Source organism: Haliotis cracherodii, unplaced genomic scaffold, assembly GCF_022045235.1.
Source record: "Haliotis cracherodii isolate W230 unplaced genomic scaffold, xgHalCrac1.p SCAF_7, whole genome shotgun sequence".
Lineage (NCBI taxonomy): Eukaryota > Metazoa > Mollusca > Gastropoda > Lepetellida > Haliotidae > Haliotis > Haliotis cracherodii.
The window spans coordinates 46,463,801-46,482,819 of record NW_027266330.1 but is presented as its reverse complement, the minus strand read 5'-3'; the positions used below and the strand labels follow the sequence as shown (position 1 = coordinate 46,482,819).

At 39.3% G+C, this 19,019-nt stretch overlaps 1 protein-coding gene across 1 annotated transcript; it reads right to left on the bottom strand.

The window, feature by feature from the left end:
- Nucleotides 1-4,908: 4,908 nt before the first annotated feature.
- On the bottom strand, nt 4,909-13,754 carry LOC139448511 (transient receptor potential cation channel subfamily V member 3-like). Its single transcript, XM_071230070.1, has 2 exons — nt 13,697-13,754; nt 4,909-7,868 (listed from the first exon to the last, which is right to left on the bottom strand). The coding sequence occupies exon 2, from the start codon at nt 7,850-7,852 to the stop codon at nt 5,567-5,569; it is 2,286 nt and encodes a 761-aa protein (XP_071086171.1). The 5' UTR covers nt 7,853-7,868; nt 13,697-13,754; the 3' UTR covers nt 4,909-5,566.
- Nucleotides 13,755-19,019: the final 5,265 nt, after the last annotated feature.

Sequence of the window (19,019 nt, the reverse complement as noted above, 5' to 3'; positions counted from 1 at the left end):
ACCTAGGTGAACAAAATGAACTACATGAACCAGACAAACCAGACGAACTAGATCAACCAGAAGGACTAGATGAACCAGAAGGACTAGATAATCTTTGAATCAAATTCGGAAACAAAGATTTGATGTCAGAGGTGAGACATCAAATGCTTTATTTCACGGACCATGAATGTAAATAGTCTCAATACGCCCTTCACATCATGTACTCATTAAAATGATTCTTATCCTTCTTCTAAAATTGTGTTTTTTTAAGATTGTAGTTTTGCTATGTACCGTATCTTTGAGAGTGTTCTTATGGTAAATGTTCCCATAGAGATTCCAGGTTATATTGCTCCTCGGTTACCTTTTGATGTGCGAGGCCACACAACTGCGAGTGAATAAGAACAAGCAGAAAAACAAGTGATGATCTTTCAATCTATTTCAAGACCAATACATCAGCTTCCAAACAGACTGAATCTGACAAGGGCTAATTGAACTTAGAGCAGATAACCATAGGATGTGATGGTCTCATTTTTAACCTTTCTATCAGCACATATCTGAAGTAAGCAATAGATGTGAACATGTTAAATGTTTGAATTGTACATTTCCTACTTCATAAATGCTATAAACGCCCATATATTCATTTCTATAAATAGTTACTAACTCATCGTACAAATTGTGCCTCGGAATACTGCCCTTGCTCTTTAGGTGTCAACTACAGTCTGGAAGTTAATTTAAGGTATCGATGTTTACTACAATATCTGAAAAAATAATGGACCTACTCCAGTCAAAGTTGGTATGAGATTAGTAAACAGCCATATATAACTGAATATTACATTAAAGACAACCTGTGCATGAATAAAACATCTGTCTTTTTAGCTATCACTGTATTTCATCAACAACCAGACCCGTTCGTCACGGGTGGAACGAGCATTCATTGTAACAGCCATCTGCATAATGCTACCCCTGCGTCACAGGGCAATATGACACAGTTGAACCAATCAACTCAACTCGAAAGGTTGCACGGGAATCACACACGCACGAATACGGTGTTAGCGTTGGGCGTGTCTAGCAGTTATTTAATAATATATATCCAATTATTTTTGCATTCTTTTCCAGGTCAGTGTTATTGGCTTGAATGTATCATTCCTTGCCACATTATTATATTTCATGCATCATGTTATGAGGTATAATATATCATAGGTAATTATTCATTTAGACAAATCATTACTTTATGGTTTCGAGGAAAATATTTTAATATTTTCGTAGATGATTCGAGACTTTCGGGGCTGTTTCGGGTGAAAGAGAATCAAATTCTGAGCCAAGAATTGCACAAAGTGGACAAGATCCGATTACGACATGTACTACAAAGCACGAACCTGAAATTCGTAGACGATTCCTAGAAATTCTTTGATAAACAAATATTTTCTCACGAATCCCACGAACTACAAGAATGTTTGGGATTCAAATAAGATATATTTAAGATTCTTAAGAAATGATTAAGAATATGTACGAATATGTAAGAATTAATATCCGTGGTCATTCGGGCTATTACATGTCGTAGTGAAACAGGGGTATATGTATTGCACTATTCTTGGTCCCACGAAATGCCCTCGTCGTCAGATTCGGAGTCTGTGCTGTCACCCAAATGAACAACAACAAGCTGGACAGTATCTGGTCGGATACAGTCTTGTTTCCAATACTCTTCCTCAACTTTGATAACATGTTGGACACAGTTTGCTCAACGTACATCTGTAATTTCTCCCATTCCTTTCAGGACAATCTGCTTGACGTCGGCAAGCTTGAAGGTCTTATTTTGCCGTGCGACCATATTTTTAAAATCACCCCAGATTAGTTCGATGGGATTCAAGTCACAATAGTAAGGAGGAAGTCTAAGCACTTCGTGACCGTGTTCTCTCAACATGTTGTCAATCAAAAAAGGGGGCGGGGGTAGTTGGTAGTAGTCAGTTTTTTTGGCTTTCGTGGGCCGAGCAATGCTTTTGTTGTCCAACCACTGACATATCTCACCTTTGGTGGAATTTGAGGTTGGACAACGGTTAATAGGATCTCGACAACTGTGATAGGGAGCATTGTTCATAACCACCAAGGATTTATCAGGCAGTGCTAAAAGGAGCTGCTCCTCAACATACGCAGTGAAAACCTGACTATTCATCTCGGTATGGTAATATCTGCCATCTGTAGATCTGGATCTGAACACTAGATCACTACCAGGGAGGAAACCTCTGTGGGAGCCTGAATGAAAGACAATCACGCGATCCCCTTTACCAGGGGAGGGGGACCTTGCGCTGTGGCTCTGTGGTATCTGGGTGAGACCATTGGTAAGCCCTGTGTGGCAGGCGTTAACCCAGGTTTTGTCCAAATAGACAGGCTCATAGCCTTCATCTCGTTTCTTTTTAATAGTGCGCAAATAATTGATACGCAAACGAATGTTATCTGGTCGTTCACACATTGCTAGTTTCGACCCTTTCGTCTTTTTGTACTGATATCCAAATTTGGAAAGGAGTTTACAAATGGTCTATTTGGTAATATCTAAGTCATGCTATGTAAGGAGAATTTGTTTTAGTTTTCGTGTTAACCGTTTCGTGTTAACCGCCGAATCACGTCCCTGACAACTTTCTTATCAAAGGAATCAAACTTTAATTTCCTATCCTGTTTTGAGATGCCCCCTAAGGGATGTGCAGGAGAGCATGTGGTTTTATGAGAGTTCAAAATCTTAACTACGGTTTATTTGGGAAGCTGTAACGCATGAATTGTTCTTTTCATGTACTTTGAAATGTCAAAGAAGGGCGAACGTCTTTCACTTTCAGCCTTAAGGTATTCAAATATTTTAACAACGAAAACTTTCGCATCAGCGGAAAGATGCTTGCGCTAAGACATCATGAAATCTAATGCTAACACCGTATTCGTGCGTGCGTGATTCCCGTGCAACCTTTCGAGTTGAGTTGATTGGTTCAACTGTGTCATATAGCCCTGTGACGCAGGGGTAGCATTATGCAGATGGCTGTTACAATGAATGCTCGTCCCACCCGTGACGAACGGGTCTGGTTGTTGATGAAATATAGTGATAGCTAAATAGACAGATTTTTTATTCATGCACCGATTGTCTTTAAATGTAATATCCAGTTATGTATGACTGTTTACTAATCTCATTTTCAGATATTGTAGTAAACGTCGGTACCTTAAATTAACTTCCAGACTATATTACAAGTTAAAGGAGACAATAGTGATGCTGGGTATAAACTCTTTTTAAAAAGACACATGGGGCAATTTGGCTTTATCAGTTCTCCAGGGCATCAGCAAACAGACTTGCCACTCTCGGGGAACCCTGTTCGGTCACGACGGTAATGTTGGAGTCTTCGTTCCAGAATACCATCGACAACCATCCGTCATCTGGTGACAGAGCTGCTAAGTTCTATCGTTGCTTGAGGTATTCTTCTTTTCCAAGATGGCGTCTTCCCGTGAACAGATGTACATGGTACACATGTCACAACACTCAATTCTCTTGTGGGTGTTCCGGAAGTCACGTTCCTGCACCAAGTATCGCGTGTTCTTCTCGAGATTTTAAATAAAAACGATAAAAACCCTTTCCAAAATCATAAGAAATCTCCATTGTACTTGTCTCCAGGTCCTAGGTACAATATTACCACTTTGCCTGATTTGGCTGTACATATTTTCGACAAGTGTGACATGTTGTTAATATATACCATTTTTAATGGTTTAAACATTACACCTTTTCTCCATATATATCAAAGCATTGGTAAAATCAATAAACGTGCAAAGATATGCATAATAGTGTGTATCACAAACTTGTTATCTAGCATTAAGAATACTGGAGAACACCTTTTCCAACCTGTCACGGAGCTGTGCACCAATGATCAGGGGTGTCATGAAATAAGAATAAAATGATAAAGAAAACGTGGTAATACGATCACAGGTTTATTAAATAACTACTTATTGTACTAATAGTAAACAATTAAAGCTAAATTTGCGCTCACACAGATCACAAGTTAGTTCTATCAGCTCAAATATGCAACCAAGTTTTAGCCAAACAACTCTATTACAGCTATAAAAAGGAGGCTAGCTAAAACAACACTTTGACAAGATACGGACCAGGTGCGTAGACTGCCAGTTAAGTCGGCTGCGACCAATTAACACATGAGTTAATTAACTCCACCCTCTGATTAGTGAATAACCTCCGTTCAGTAAAGTAAGGGGGAAATAAACACCGAGAGCTTATCCCTAAAATGAGTCACTTGGACTACAAAATAGACGATTACGTCTCAATATCAACTAGTCGTAATCGACTAAAGTATCTGTCACTTTTAAACAGTTTAATCATACTACCACTGTCTTCCACCTTCTGTCACCAAGCAGTCTTCAGGTCATTAGCCGGGATAGGATATACAACATCGGCATCCTGTTCCATGACATTGAAAACATAATGTTAACAATACACAACAAATACATTATGAGCCTAATCACTTCTCAGACATTACAAGCACAACGATGAGCGGCGTTTCCAGCTCAAACACACATGGTAATAAAACGTATCGACAACGTGAATACGTATACAAAGCTAATGAGTAAATCTTAGCTAAAATCATAAAAAGGAGTGTCAACACTATGACATAAGTCCGACGACAACTTGCACTTCAATACAGTGCAATTGCTTCCGAACAACAGTCACTGTCATCAATTTGTCCTTGTGTTTGCAAGAAGCGAGTAGACAGCCCAGCCCAGGCAAAAATGGCGTGCCCAAAGGACGCAACTCTGCACAGCTAGTTGCGGCGCCTTAGACGACTGGACCACCCGTGCCCCCCCCCCCCCCCCCCCCCCCCACCCCCCCACCCCCCACCCCCCCCCCCCTACCCCCCTCCTCACTGCAGATGAAACAAAACATCTGACATCCATAATATGTATTGATTTGGAAATCGCACAGAAAATACATGACAAAATGACAATAATAATTGTTATGATTTCCATAAATAGTTCTTTCAGCTGCAGGTGAAACCGTAAAGTAAATGCCCCAACATCTTTGCATATTTTTTACAAGTTTTTCATTTGATATCAATGGCGTAACAATAGTAACAATGCTAGTTTTCGGCATTGTAAATAAACAAATAGTGGTAATTTTCTGTTCACATCTTCCAAGGTGAAAGTCGATGACGTCTTTTGTGAGCACAGCGACGTCTTAAATCCAGATAATAAATATACAAAATTTTCCCCTTAAATCTAGTGCAGTTGATATATTGAAGTATAGTACATGTTTCATGACGTTTTCACAACTACCATGGATATCAAACCTTGAGATGAGATTCAAATAACTAACATGAAATATTCTGCTTAGTGATAAGTCTAGAACATTTCCGGATTCGTAAACAGCACATTTTGAAGCAAGTAGACTGTTCCACAAACCTTACAATAACACATGTGGAAGTAAAACGCGTGAGTTGTCTCACCTCACCTTTTCTAGAGATAATATTTTTATAATGTGCCGAACATTAACGGTTGTTTAAGAGGCAATTGGTTGTACCCTTTACTTGAACGAAGTCCACGATCCTTCATGTGTTTAGCCATATATAGATTTTTGACAATGATCCTGAGTTACACTTCGTATGTGGCTTGTCACTTTTACGCTGATGTCTTCATTTGGATATGTACTCTTAGAATAGTCATTAATATATAAATGCTGGATAGTTTGTGGTCCGGGATTGTGGTTTGTGCCAGGGAGTGTTGTTGCCTCCCCTATTTTACTGTTGTTTATAAAGTTGCGCAGTGATGTAGCATTCAAACTGCCATTGTCTTCAAACCTGTTGTTGAACATTGAGTCTCCGTCTCTCAAACGGTCAATTTTGAGAAGATATCTGGTACTGCCATAATCTGTCTTTTGCTCTGTCCCCATGGCCTTCTTCAGACATTTAGGCAGTATACCTTCAATGAATAAGACAATGGACAATCTCTGTAGCCCCAACAGTTTATTTGAATTCTCAACACTTTCACATGTCCTAGACATAATGGCGATGAGGATGTTGAGGAGGAATATTTGGATGACTATCACAGCGAAGACAAAAACAGGGATAGACCCATGCTGTGATGCTCCCTCAAGTCCATCTATCTCTGCCTGACCAGTCATCAGTTTAAACATCGTCACTAGACTTGTAGAGAAGTTCCCAAAAGCGTCAGGTTGAGTTATCGCCATCGAACTGTACATTGCACATGTAAATGCTATCATCATTATGAAAATAATTGGTATAAATTTCAGCATATCCCCAAAGAGGACTTTCTGTAACATAAGAGTAACGTAGCTGAAAGGTGAGATTCCACGGAGGAAGAAGGTTGTTGACCACCAACCAAGGATCAATGCTATCACCAGACAGTAGTTGTTTGTAACAGATACAACATTCCACGACGCGTCTGTCAGTAATGCCAAACCAAACAGAACAAATATCCACCTGTATACTCCATTGTGATGCAGTCTTGTTATATGGAATGGTTGCCACGAAAACAATGTCCTGTGAATTTCTTGAATTACATAAAGGAGACTTATGACGATAAAGATGATGTTCAAAACCCTGATGCTCCAGGTCTGATCCATGTCTGGTTTCACAATGACACCAACTCTCTGATCTAAATGCCAGGTGAGGATACTCATCAGTGACAGGTGAAGAAAGAGGCCAATGTAGAAGTAATGACAGTTCTTCTGCCACTTTAAGAACACCACTTCTTGGACAATGTAGGCGTTCAGAAACGCATAAGCCGTTGTTGTCTTCAAACTGCATATGATTTCCAAAATACTCTGGTTCGTATTTTGTCTCAATCTCATCAAATAGGTTTTTATTCCTGAATCCTCTTTGCCTTTTGCCAGCCCCTCGGCTCTGTGGTCTGTATTCCTGTAGTCAGGTGACATCTGCAGAACAGCCTTATCCCAGGTTACCTTATCAATCTCTGTTATATCACACTCGTAGATATCAAAAACGCCGTCATGACTAGTGAAGAACTTGTATGCATCTTCCATATCAAGGATGTGTTTAAACACGTTGTCCAGACCCAACTCGGCAGCAAGATGGAGTGCTGTTTGTTTATCAGCATTTTCTCGTTGTATATATTGTCTGTTATACTTTAGACCTTTATGCTTTTTGTTCTTTCGTGCCAACGTGTCAAACATGTTGAGGATGTCACTCTCTTTTTCTGGATAGAAAGATGCGTACAGGACCAACGAGTGAAAAACTGTATTCCCAAAACTGTTTGAACCTAAAAGATCAGCTTTATTTTTCAGGAGAAGGTCAACTACAGTTTCATTATTATTCAAAGCAGCAATGGACAAAGGTGTCTCTCCTAACATCACAGTTCCTCTTAGTTTCTTTCCTACAACACGCCGTTCCATCGCTTCCTTGAGCATATCCTCATCAAGAGCCCTAATCATACATTCCAATAGGTCTAGCCGATCATCCTGTAGATCTAGCTGGTCAGCAGTGTCACGTCGGGCTATCGCAATGGCAATGTGGAATGGCGTCTGTCCACGGTAGTCATCATCCTTCCTCTCACAGTTGATTAAACTTGGAATACAATCGACTATTTCCTTGGCAACACTATTCCTTCTACAGCTGACGGCAATATGAAGCAGCGACGCTCCTGAACCTGACGTTAATAATTTCTGATGCTTGTTCTTCTCCTTCTCATTATATCTATAGCTTGACAGTATGTCATTGTTCTTACCCTTGTCTTTGTTCTTCGCCTTGTCTTTGTTCTTTCTCTTGATCTGGCGTAAAGAGTTAATCAAGTCAGCTTCGTCCTTAGTCTTGTCCATTAAGTCGCGCACAAAGTGCAACATGCATTCTCTACTTTTCCGTGCCATCTTTCCCGTTTTAACCCTGTAAATAAATCAAAGAGTAACTGAATACGAGTAATGTATTGTCACACTTCAATTAATAGTTCAATTAATATTGGATATTGCCTTCTGATGGGTTTTCATAAAGAAGTGTTTCAAATAGGTACTTTCTGTCTGAGATACACCGAGGAACAATCAGAATGCAGGAACCCATAATGTCATGGCAAGAACTGACATTTCTCCTTTCATAGGGTGATGGAATATTCCGGTACAAAATTAATATTATGACGCCCGAGGGAGGAATTTTTCCAAGCACTACTTCTATGTCACAAGGACCAGACATCATGCAATCACATGTATTAAAATATTCAATGGTCTACAAGAACCAGATTTCATGCATTCACCCGGAGTTAAAACATTCAATAGTCTACAATAATCAGACAGCATGCAGTCACGCTGGATTAAAACATCAAATATTCTATACCAAAACCAGACAGTCTGCATTCACCCGTAATTAAAACATTCAGTACTCTATACAAGAACCAGACTTCATGCATACGCCGCGGGATAAAAACATTCAACAGTTTAACACTCAGGATTAAAACATTCAGTATTCCATACAAGAACTAGATATCGTGCAATCACCCGAGATAAAAACATTCAATTTTCTCTACGAGAACCAGACAGCAAGCATTCAACCGTAATAAAAACATCTATTTTCTATACAAGAACCAGAGAGCAAGCATTCAACCGTGATAAAAACATTCAATTTTCTATACAAGAACCAGACAGCAAGCATTCAACCGAGATAAAAACATTCAATTTTCTATACAAGAACCAGACAGCAAGCATTCAACGGAGATAAAAACATTCAATTTTCTATACAAGAACCAGACAGCAAGCATTCACCCGAGATAAAAACATTCAATTTTCTATACAAGAACCAGAGAGCAAGCATTCAACCGTGATAAAAACATTCAATTTTCTATACAAGAACCAGACAGCAAGCATTCAACCGTGATAAAAACATTCAATTTTCTATACAAGAACCAGACAGCAAACATTCACCCGAGATAAAAACATTCAATTTTCTATACAAGAACCAGACAGCAAGCATTCACTCGAGATAAAAACATTCAGTTTTCTATATAAGAACCAGACAGCAAGCATTCACCCGAGATAAAGACATTCAAAGGACTAACAGTACAATACATCGTATAAATCAGCGGAGATAAAAACATTCAATATTCTATACAAGAACCAGACACCATGCATTCAGCCGGGATTAAAACATTCAATATTTTATACAAGAACCGGAGATCATGCATACACCCTGGATTAAAACATTCAATATTCTATACAAGAATCATACATTCTACATTCAACCGAACTCAACCCAAAACATTCAATAGACTACCATAACAAGAAATTATACAATCACCCCTGATTAAAACAGTCAATATTCCATACAAGAACCAGGTAGCATGAAACCACCAGGGATTTAAACATTCAATATTCCATACAAGAACCAGTAGCATGAAACCACCAGGGATTAAACATTCAATATTCCAAACAAGAACCAGATAGCATGAAACCACCAGGGATTAAACATTCAATATTCCATACAAGAACCAGTAGCATGAAACCACCAGGGATTAAACATTGAATATTCCATACAAGAACCAGTAGCATGAAACCACCAGGGATTAAACATTGAATATTCCATACAAGAACCAGATAGCATGAAACCACCAGGGATTAACCATTCAATATTCCATACAAGAACCAGTAGCATGAAACCACCAGGGATTAAACATTCAATATTCCATACAAGAACCAGTAGCATGAAACCACCAGGGATTAAACATTGAATATTCCATACAAGAACCAGATAGCATAAAACCACCAGGGATTAAACATTCAATATTCCATTCAATATATATTCCATACAAGAACCCGACATCATGCAATCACCCGGAATCAAACAGTCTATGGTCCACAAGAACAAGAGTGAGTGAGTGAGTTGGGTTTAACACCGCTTTTAACATAATTCCAGTTATATCACGGCGTGTCAGCTTAATGTGGGAGGAAAGCCCGAAGTGATGCAGGTCTCAGACGTTTACCACTTCGGTGAAACCCAAGAGCACGGGTATGGTGCTGACAAACCTAGAAACATAATCCGGACGAATCGGGATTCGAAACCACAATCATAGGTTTCTGGCGTGCCCAAGGGACGCAACTCTGCACAGCGAATCGCGGCGCCTTAGACGACTGGGCCGTCCAAAGAGGAAGTTCCCGTAAGTTTGTAAACATCCATGCCAATATTCAATACTGAAATTCATTCTACGACTATTCTTGGGTTTCTTCAGAATGACAAACTGTTTATATTTATGCCAACATGAACAAACCTGAAACCCACACATGTAAGGTAATATCCGGGGCAACTACATGTATCAGTATGAGGGATGTACTTAAATGTAATTTAATAACCTGTACCACACCATAAGAATGTAACAATGTTGTTTCAATCGATTCCTCTAGATTACAGATACCATGGCCAGCATGCAATTGTCTTCCCTCATTTACCTGCAAACTGAGCTTTGTACAATTGAGGTTCGTATTCAAAAGAATGTATGTGAATGTATTTAGTCCACTTGACTATGCCACTGATGTGTTTCTTTTAGTATTCAAGTAATTATTATCTCGCACGTTGACTGTCATGCGTTATTCATCACAGAAAACGTTTTTCTCTTATCCTCCATTGCATACATATCTTGTGTCGGAACAACGATGGTTATTTTCAGTGCCGGTGATATGACGACTGAAGATTCTGAAAAATAGCATACACTAAATAACAGGTAACAACGTCATGCATTTCAAGAACTTATGTTCTCACAATAACGCCTACATATAAAAGTATGACTTCACTCATTAGCAAAACGCCGAGGACCCGGGTTCGATTCCCGACATGGGTACAATGTGTGAAGCCCATTTCTGGTGTCCCCCGCCGGAATATTGCGTAAAACCATACTCACTCACTCACTCACTAACTCATTAGCAAAAAATTAGCCAATGCAGCAAGGCAACACTAAGTTTTCGTAAGACCGAGACCACTATTACAGGTAAAAATTAGTCATCCAATATGATCTCTGTCTTAATAATAGCTGTGGACACTTCCTCCCCCTAGTAGACGGTGAATTGGTAAATACGCTGTAAAAGGTGGTTTATCTTTGTCCGATAATTTAATCATTATTGGATTCCTAAATAGGGTTGTGTCCGAAACTTGTTGAGAAATGTTTGGAATGCAAACGCTTTGGATTCTAAACATGTTGATAATCTAAACGCGAACAATACGTTTACCTGGTGTATTTTCTCACCCTCCTAAACACAGGAAGAACGGATCGTCAAATTCTTACATACGACTTATGTTCTAAACATAGGAAGAACGGATCACCCTAATCTTACATACGACTTATGTTCTAAACACAGGAAGAACGGATCGTCAAATTCTTACATACGTCTGATGTTCTATACACAGGAAGAACGGATCACCCTAATCATACATACGACTTATGTTCTAAACACAGGAAGAACGGATCGTCAAATTCCTACATACGACTTATGTTCTAAACATAGGAAGAACGGATCGTATCCTATTCACATAGGAGGAATGGATCATTATAAACTTACGTAAGGGTGGATTCATTATCAGTCAGGGAGTATCCTATTATTGAATACATATAGAATTTTCCTCATCTTCATATTACACTCTCAAACTGATGGTACTTACCCATTATAACAGTCTCACGAGAACAAGCGACAAGAAGACTACACGTCCCAACGAAACCTATCTGCCAAGCAAGTGCTAATTCTTTAAAAGCCCTAACCACTGATTTTTCCAACAGAGATTATAAAGTCACTAGCTGTATTCAACGCAGTCTGTGTTCGATCAAGGAACTACAACCTCTGTCTGCTCAATTTTTACTTTACTGAATAAACCTTTGACCAATGTTCAGTGATATAACTAATTACGATAATGAAGCTACATGACCGCCTATGGCTTCGAGGGCAAATGCCACTGTTGAGTACTTGAACATATGCTTGTAAATAATATATCAAAGTGTCACGCACATGGATATTACACGCGAAGATATGCATTCTAATAAATATGCCTACAGTATAAGATATGTACATAGTAGTATGTACAAATCTGTTTTAAGAAGCTTGTGCCCAGCCTAAAAGACGTATGCGACTCTTCAAGCAGCAAATGTTCGTTACAAAGTGAGTCTCCATGAAAACATCAGTATTAAAATATCTGCTCCTTTGCATTAAAAATTGCCAAAGAAGCATCTGTAAAATGAAAATATTTCACTACAAAACATCTGCGTCTCAACATTCTGCAAAGGGTTGCTTCCAGAAGCGGCTGTATAATATCAGTGTTTAATAGTCGAACATGTTAATACGAACCGTTCTTCAAAATAGTGGCACATAATCGGCATGCGTTCCACAGGGATGTCATTTAAAACTATCGTCAACTTGACAACTGTTGCACAGTAATCAGCTGATGGGTGAGAAAAACTGATCAAACCAATGTTGTGAAGGACCTTCCACAATTAGGACGACGTCCTGTAGCGTCACAGCGTGAAGACAGGTATGCTTTAAAAATCGATTTGCGCTAAAAAATCGTATCGTCATTGGTTTTTCATAGAAAAAATTGCAAATTGGCATGATATAGCAAAATCATATGATACACATCTTTTTGTTCTTATTTGCATATCAAAATATCCTCTTTTTAGCGATATTATTGGACATGAACACATGAACAATGGTAGATGCCAAAATAGGGAATCCACCAACGAAGGTACATGAGTAATATATTTACTTTGTGTGTTTGTTTGTTGTTTAATTCCAAGCAATATTTCAGCTATGTGACGACGATCTGTAAATAATCGAATCTGGACCAGACAATCAAGTGATTGACATCATGACCTCCTATGTAAGCAATTGGGATACGATGACATGCATGAACCAAGGCAGCGAGCCTGACCACCCGAACCCATTAGTCACCTCTTACGACAAATATGTGTTGCCGAAGACCAATTCTAACCTATGGAATCCTAGAAAGGGCATTATTGCGTTGTCGCCCTTACAAAAACAAGGAAAAAGTGTCATAATGAGCCAAAGCGCGACAGTGCGACATTTTGACTATTTGTCGCATTGTCGCGCTATGAAAACTATTTTTTACTTTTACTATTAGGCGACAACACGTCATTTTTGCCCAAGGTCAAAATGTTCCTTCTAAGATTCAATACTAACCCTGATCAATACATTTACTGAATTTAATATAGAATAGAATGGATATACAGTCAATATTTTGCCTGTAGAATTACAATCTTGACATGCAAATCACAATACATCGACAATTCAACCAGTCTCTAGACCCCTTACCAGCCTGCCTCGCGCCTAGTGAGTGTCTGTTACGTCTAGAAAGGGTTTATTGGATTGTACAGACACTGAAGCAGTTTTCAACTTTTCAACCAAATTTAAACGATTTTTGCTTTAGGTTGATATCCTGTTGGTGCATACGTGTAGGATTTCCTTCTATTTTAAGCACGTCTCATATTTGCAGGAGATGCAGTAAGAGGATTTAATGTCTTCGGGTTTTCAATATTACCATGCCCTGTTCCATATTTCTGTGTCAGCTTTGAGAAGAATGGAAATAAGAAACGTGTAGCTACACTAAATCAGCATCACATGGACAAATTTAAGTGAAGCCCATGGAAAAGTATACTAATGGAGAATTGTACTCCTACCTATCATCCGTTCTTGATTAGATGACTATTAAAAAAGTATTAAAATATAATTGCATACCTTGTTTCTGTGCGTCCCAGCCAGTGAAAACTAAAAGCCGAGGTCTGTTTCGAGATGGTTAGTTCTACTCATTGCGCAACTTGTTTACTGTTACTGGGGTAATGGCGATTTTGTTTTGCTGTCACTAAGGTAATAATGATTTTCCCTACTGCTTTCCGAGAGAAGCGCCGATTCCTAGAAATATGGCAATGCCATGAAAGGTATTAGTTTGTAATGCGTGTAGTCTTTATTCTCCGTTCCAGTTGAGAGGGTACAAATATAATCAATATTGCAAGGGTTCTATTGCTGGAGCCGCCGCTTTGATAACTAAATAATTTCAAAATATTTGGCATTGACTGAAATGAGTGAGACACAATACAGACGGGATAAGGTATGATGGGAAATGCATCATTCAGGAAATGTGCATATATAAGTAATATGTATAAAAAAGTATAAAGGCAACAGTAAAACAACAAAGTAAATGTCATGTCATGTAGGAGAGATGGCGTGGCAACGGCATTCAATAAAAGTGTTATTTTATATGACTAAGGGTCGCACTTTGAGCTGTATGTGCTTTGTGTCAGTGGCCGACGCACCGTGCAGCATGTCACCTGCTAGGAATTCAATTTCCAGTCTGAGCTTCTATATTAATAATTCAAACGTTCCATCTTGCAAATGTCAATCGATTGATTTAACTTGAACCAAATGACATTGCTATGGAATACTGTAAGGGACATTCTCGCGTTCTCGCATTCTCGCGATCTCGACCTTTGGAAACGAGGTAAATATGCCAAAAACACGAGAATGCGAGATCGCGAGAACGCGAGATTTTGGCCAAATCTCGCGTTCTCGCGATCTCGCATTCTCGTGTTTTTGGCATATTTACCTCGTTTCCGAAGGTCGAGATCGCGAGAATGCGAGATCGCGAGAATGTCCCTTACAGTATTCCATACATTGCACATTGCAAGTCACACATCTTTATGATCACTGCTATGTCCGACAATGTCATTGTTCAGATTTAACGGCAACCAAGTGACTATTGTACCTTTGTATTAATCACTGGAACAACTGCATAAAAGTGTGTGCTTGTACTTGTAAAAGGCAAACACTGCCGTAGTTGCAGGGTGACAGTTAACTCCTCCTCCTTGGACTCCCGGTGCCACTAGTATGGTCGAGACTTAACGGTGTCCTCTCAATAAAGACACTGCAGCTCATGATGTCTTGTGTATGATTCCCTATGGTCAGTTTGTGACTTTGGTACGGCTCACCAGATAAATCACAATATTTCCAGAAAGCCTTTTACTCTTGTTTGAACATGAGCAAGCTAGTTTTCCCCTGTATGTCCACTACAGCCTCAGGATGCATAACATACTTCTCCTATATGCCCACTACAGCCTCAGGATGCATAACATACTTCTCCTAAATGCCCATTACAGCCTCAGGATGCATAACATACTTCCCCTATATGCCCACTACAGCCTCAGGATGCATAACATACTTCTCCTAAATGCCAATTACAGCCTCAGGATGCATAAAATACTTCTCCTGTATGTCCACTACAGCCTCGTGAGGCATTACATACTTCTCCTGTATATCCACTACAGCCTCGTGAGGCATTGCATACTTCTCCTGTATATCCACTATAGCCTCGTGAGGCATTGCATACTTCTCCTGTATATCCACTACATTGGCATTGCATACTTTTCCTATATGCCCACTACATCCTCATGAGGCATTGCATACTTATCCTGTATATCCACTGCAGCCTCGTGACGCATTGCATACTTCTCCTGTATATCCACTACATTCTCGTGAGGCATTACATACTTCTCCTGTATATCCACTGCTGCCTCATTAGGCATTACATACTTCTCCTGTATGCCAACTACATTCTCGTGAGGCATTACATACTTCTCCTGTTTGCCCACTACAGCCTCATTAGGCATTACATACTTCTGTATGCCAACTACATTTGTGAAGCATTACATACTTCTCCTGTATATCCCCTGCAGCCACATAAGAGTGACAGGCTCGTTATTGAGGACATGCCAGCTACTGGCCTGGATGGTATTGATCATCAGTCGTCGGCTCCAGTTGCAGATCGCGACTCAAGTTTGCAGATCGCAACTCAAGCGGAACGCCATCAACTGTGGACCAGGAGCGGGTACTGAGATCAAGGTCAAAGCTTAACTCAGCCACAGGGAAACAGCGGGGTGGCCTGGGCTGTTATAGCGAGTCAACAGGCAAAGACATATCTTGCATTACTTGGAATATAGAAGGTTTAATCAACAAACTGTCCGATAATGACTTTGTTTCTTTTGTATCGTAACATGACATTGTTTCCCTACGTGAAACATGGACAATAGAAAAAGACTTTAGTGACGTATTTTCAGAGTATAAACTTTTTTGTTTACCTGCCAAAAAAGTGTTCCAGTACGGGAGGTATTCGGGAGGAATAGTGGTTTTGATAAAATATTCACTGGTAAGATATATTATTGGTGTTAGATATGGAGAAAATGCTATGCCTATTCTGTTTGATAAAAGTATGTTTGGTTTCGATAAAGATACAGTATCTGTGTTTACATATATCCAATCGAAGAGATCGACCTGGTATGACAACAAAGATAGACAAAACGGGGTAGACAGCAGACTTATTGAAGAAGGCAGCACTGTGTTCTCTTCCAAACATGTCTAGTGCAGTCGCGTTATTACCTGATGCTTTTTTATCAGCCACTTCTGTGATGAAGACACGAGTGAGCGATAACTATAGACGTTCACCGCGGTATGATGATGAATGTCTCTGAAAAAATTATGAACGTTGCCATTATTTAAATGCGTTTAGAAAAACTAAAGATAACTCAATTCTTATTAAGTATAACAAAGTTTGCAATGAATACAGATCACTATGTAGAATAAAGAAGGACCAATATGCACAATGTAAAAGGGGTGACCTAGAAAATCCTGCAGCGGGAGACTCAAAACGCATGCGTGTATCTGGACGACAGCAACACCCCAACCCTATTGATATACAAGACTGGGGGGACTATTTCTCGTCGCTGTATTCCGAACAGACGGGTATTCAGGATGATCTTGGTGAGGTGGAGGACATGGTGACATGTCAAGGTTATGTGCAAGAACTAACAATTGATATATTAGATTCTCCAATCACCAGATCCGAACTTTTTGAAAGTATCAGTGCCCTGAAAAATAATAAAACCTCTGGTCTTGACGACATTCTTAGTGAATATCTGAAATATTCGTTGTCTGTTATAATACCTTATTTAGAAATTACTTACTAACTTAAATTAGGAAGTTAACGTTCGCTCCTCGACATATGCGTATTTCGCGCGCGAAATCATATTTAACAGCATTTATCAAAACGGTGTTTTTCTTGAATATTGGGCAACTGGGATAATTATCCAATTACGTAAGAAAGGGGACGCTTCTGTTCCTGATAACTATAGGGCTATAAGCCTCATGAGTATCCTCATTAAAGTATTTACATCTATTTTAAACAGAAGACTAGTGCATTGGGCTGCAACACTTGACAAAATATCTGAATGTCAGTCGGGGTTTCGAAAAGGTTATTCAACTATTGCTAACTGTTTTGTTTTAAATTCTGTCATTCAGCGTTATCTTTCACGTAAAGGAGGTAAATTTTCTGTAGCATTTATTGATTTCTCTAAAGCATTCGACTCCATTCAGCGTCATCTTCTATGGAAGCTATTGTACAAACATGGTTTGAGTTCTTAAATGGGTAAAATGTTCCAATCTATCTACAGTAATGTAAAAGTTTGTGTTCGTTCAAACAACAGAGTATCTGGTACATTTGACTGCTTCATGGGTGTGAGGCAAGGGTGTATGCTTATTGGGTTTGGCAACACTGTAAACAACTTACAAATAAAGTTTTGGAATTTAAAGAATGTAAAGTGTGTAGCTTACACCATATCGAAAATGAATATCACTTTTTGTTAATTTGTCCAGCTTATAGCCATCTTAGGCATAGTTACATAAAATCTAAATTTTACATCTTTCCAAATATTCTGAAGTTTAATGCACCACTGTCATTGCAAGACCCTATTATCAATATGAATACAGGAAAGTACTTGTTTTATGCCAATGCTGTAAGAACACAAATACTCTAACATGTATAATGTGCAATTATGTTAAAACTGCTTTTTTTAAAAAAGCAAAGAAATGTATAATATCTTATACTGTTTGCACCTTAATAGTATTTCAAACAAACAAACAAAAAGACACACACACACACACACACACACACACGCACACACGCACACACGATATTGAATACGACCTTAAACCCCATATTATCGCACCTCACGTTAAAAAATATATACGTACCTTATATCTTATATCTCTGTATGCATGTCCTTATATCTGTGCCTGTGCTACAATCCCCTTTCGGGAAATACCCTCCAAAGCAGGCTTAACCCCTATCTCGGATAGTAAGTGGTCGCTGACATGAGGTAAAGGTCCCTGACATGAGGTAAAGGTCCCTGACATGAGGTAAAGGTCCCTGACATGAGGTAAAGGTCGCTGACATGACTAAACGTCCCTGACATGAGGTAAAGGTCCCTGACATGAGGTAAAGGTCCCTGACATGAGGTAAAGGTCGCTGACATGACTAAAGGTCCCTGACATGAGGTAAAGGTCCCTGACATGAGGTAAAGAACACGATAACAATTGTGTGTGTTTAAGGTACACATATATAGCAAATAAAGTTGGAATTCAAATACCACAATGCAAGCCAAATTCCCTGAATGTTCACCTCCGTACGCCATCACATGCGGAAAGTCACGTCCCGCCACTGCGGAGAACAGAGTAAAGTCGTGTATGTGTTCATGATGACTAAAACATGCCGCATGGGTTCCAACAAAACACAACAGGGGCGTTGTATTCACAGAATCCAATGACAGCACTGGATTATTTTAAGGTGGTTGATTTTGCATGGCTTGTTTGTTGTTGCAGATAAGAAATCATTCATTCTTAAGGGGTCGACCATTTTGTAGTTTTGGGGGCAAGGTGGAATGTGGTTATTGATTTTTAAAAATATGTAAACAGTGGTCTAAATAGTAAAATATTTTACCATAAAAATGCAATCATACACTTGCCATGCTGGACGTTCTGAAAACTGTCTGTCAGTCTGTATTAGTACGGATTAATGTCGACCTTATTGCGCTGGCCCACTGAAATACCATGCCGCAGTTCGACGCTCAGACACATCATACTGACTCCGAGCAGACCAGTCCTAGTATCAGCCCCTTAGTGCCGAGCGCCAGACAGGGTAACATTAATCAACATCTTTAAACGTCTGTCTGTCTGT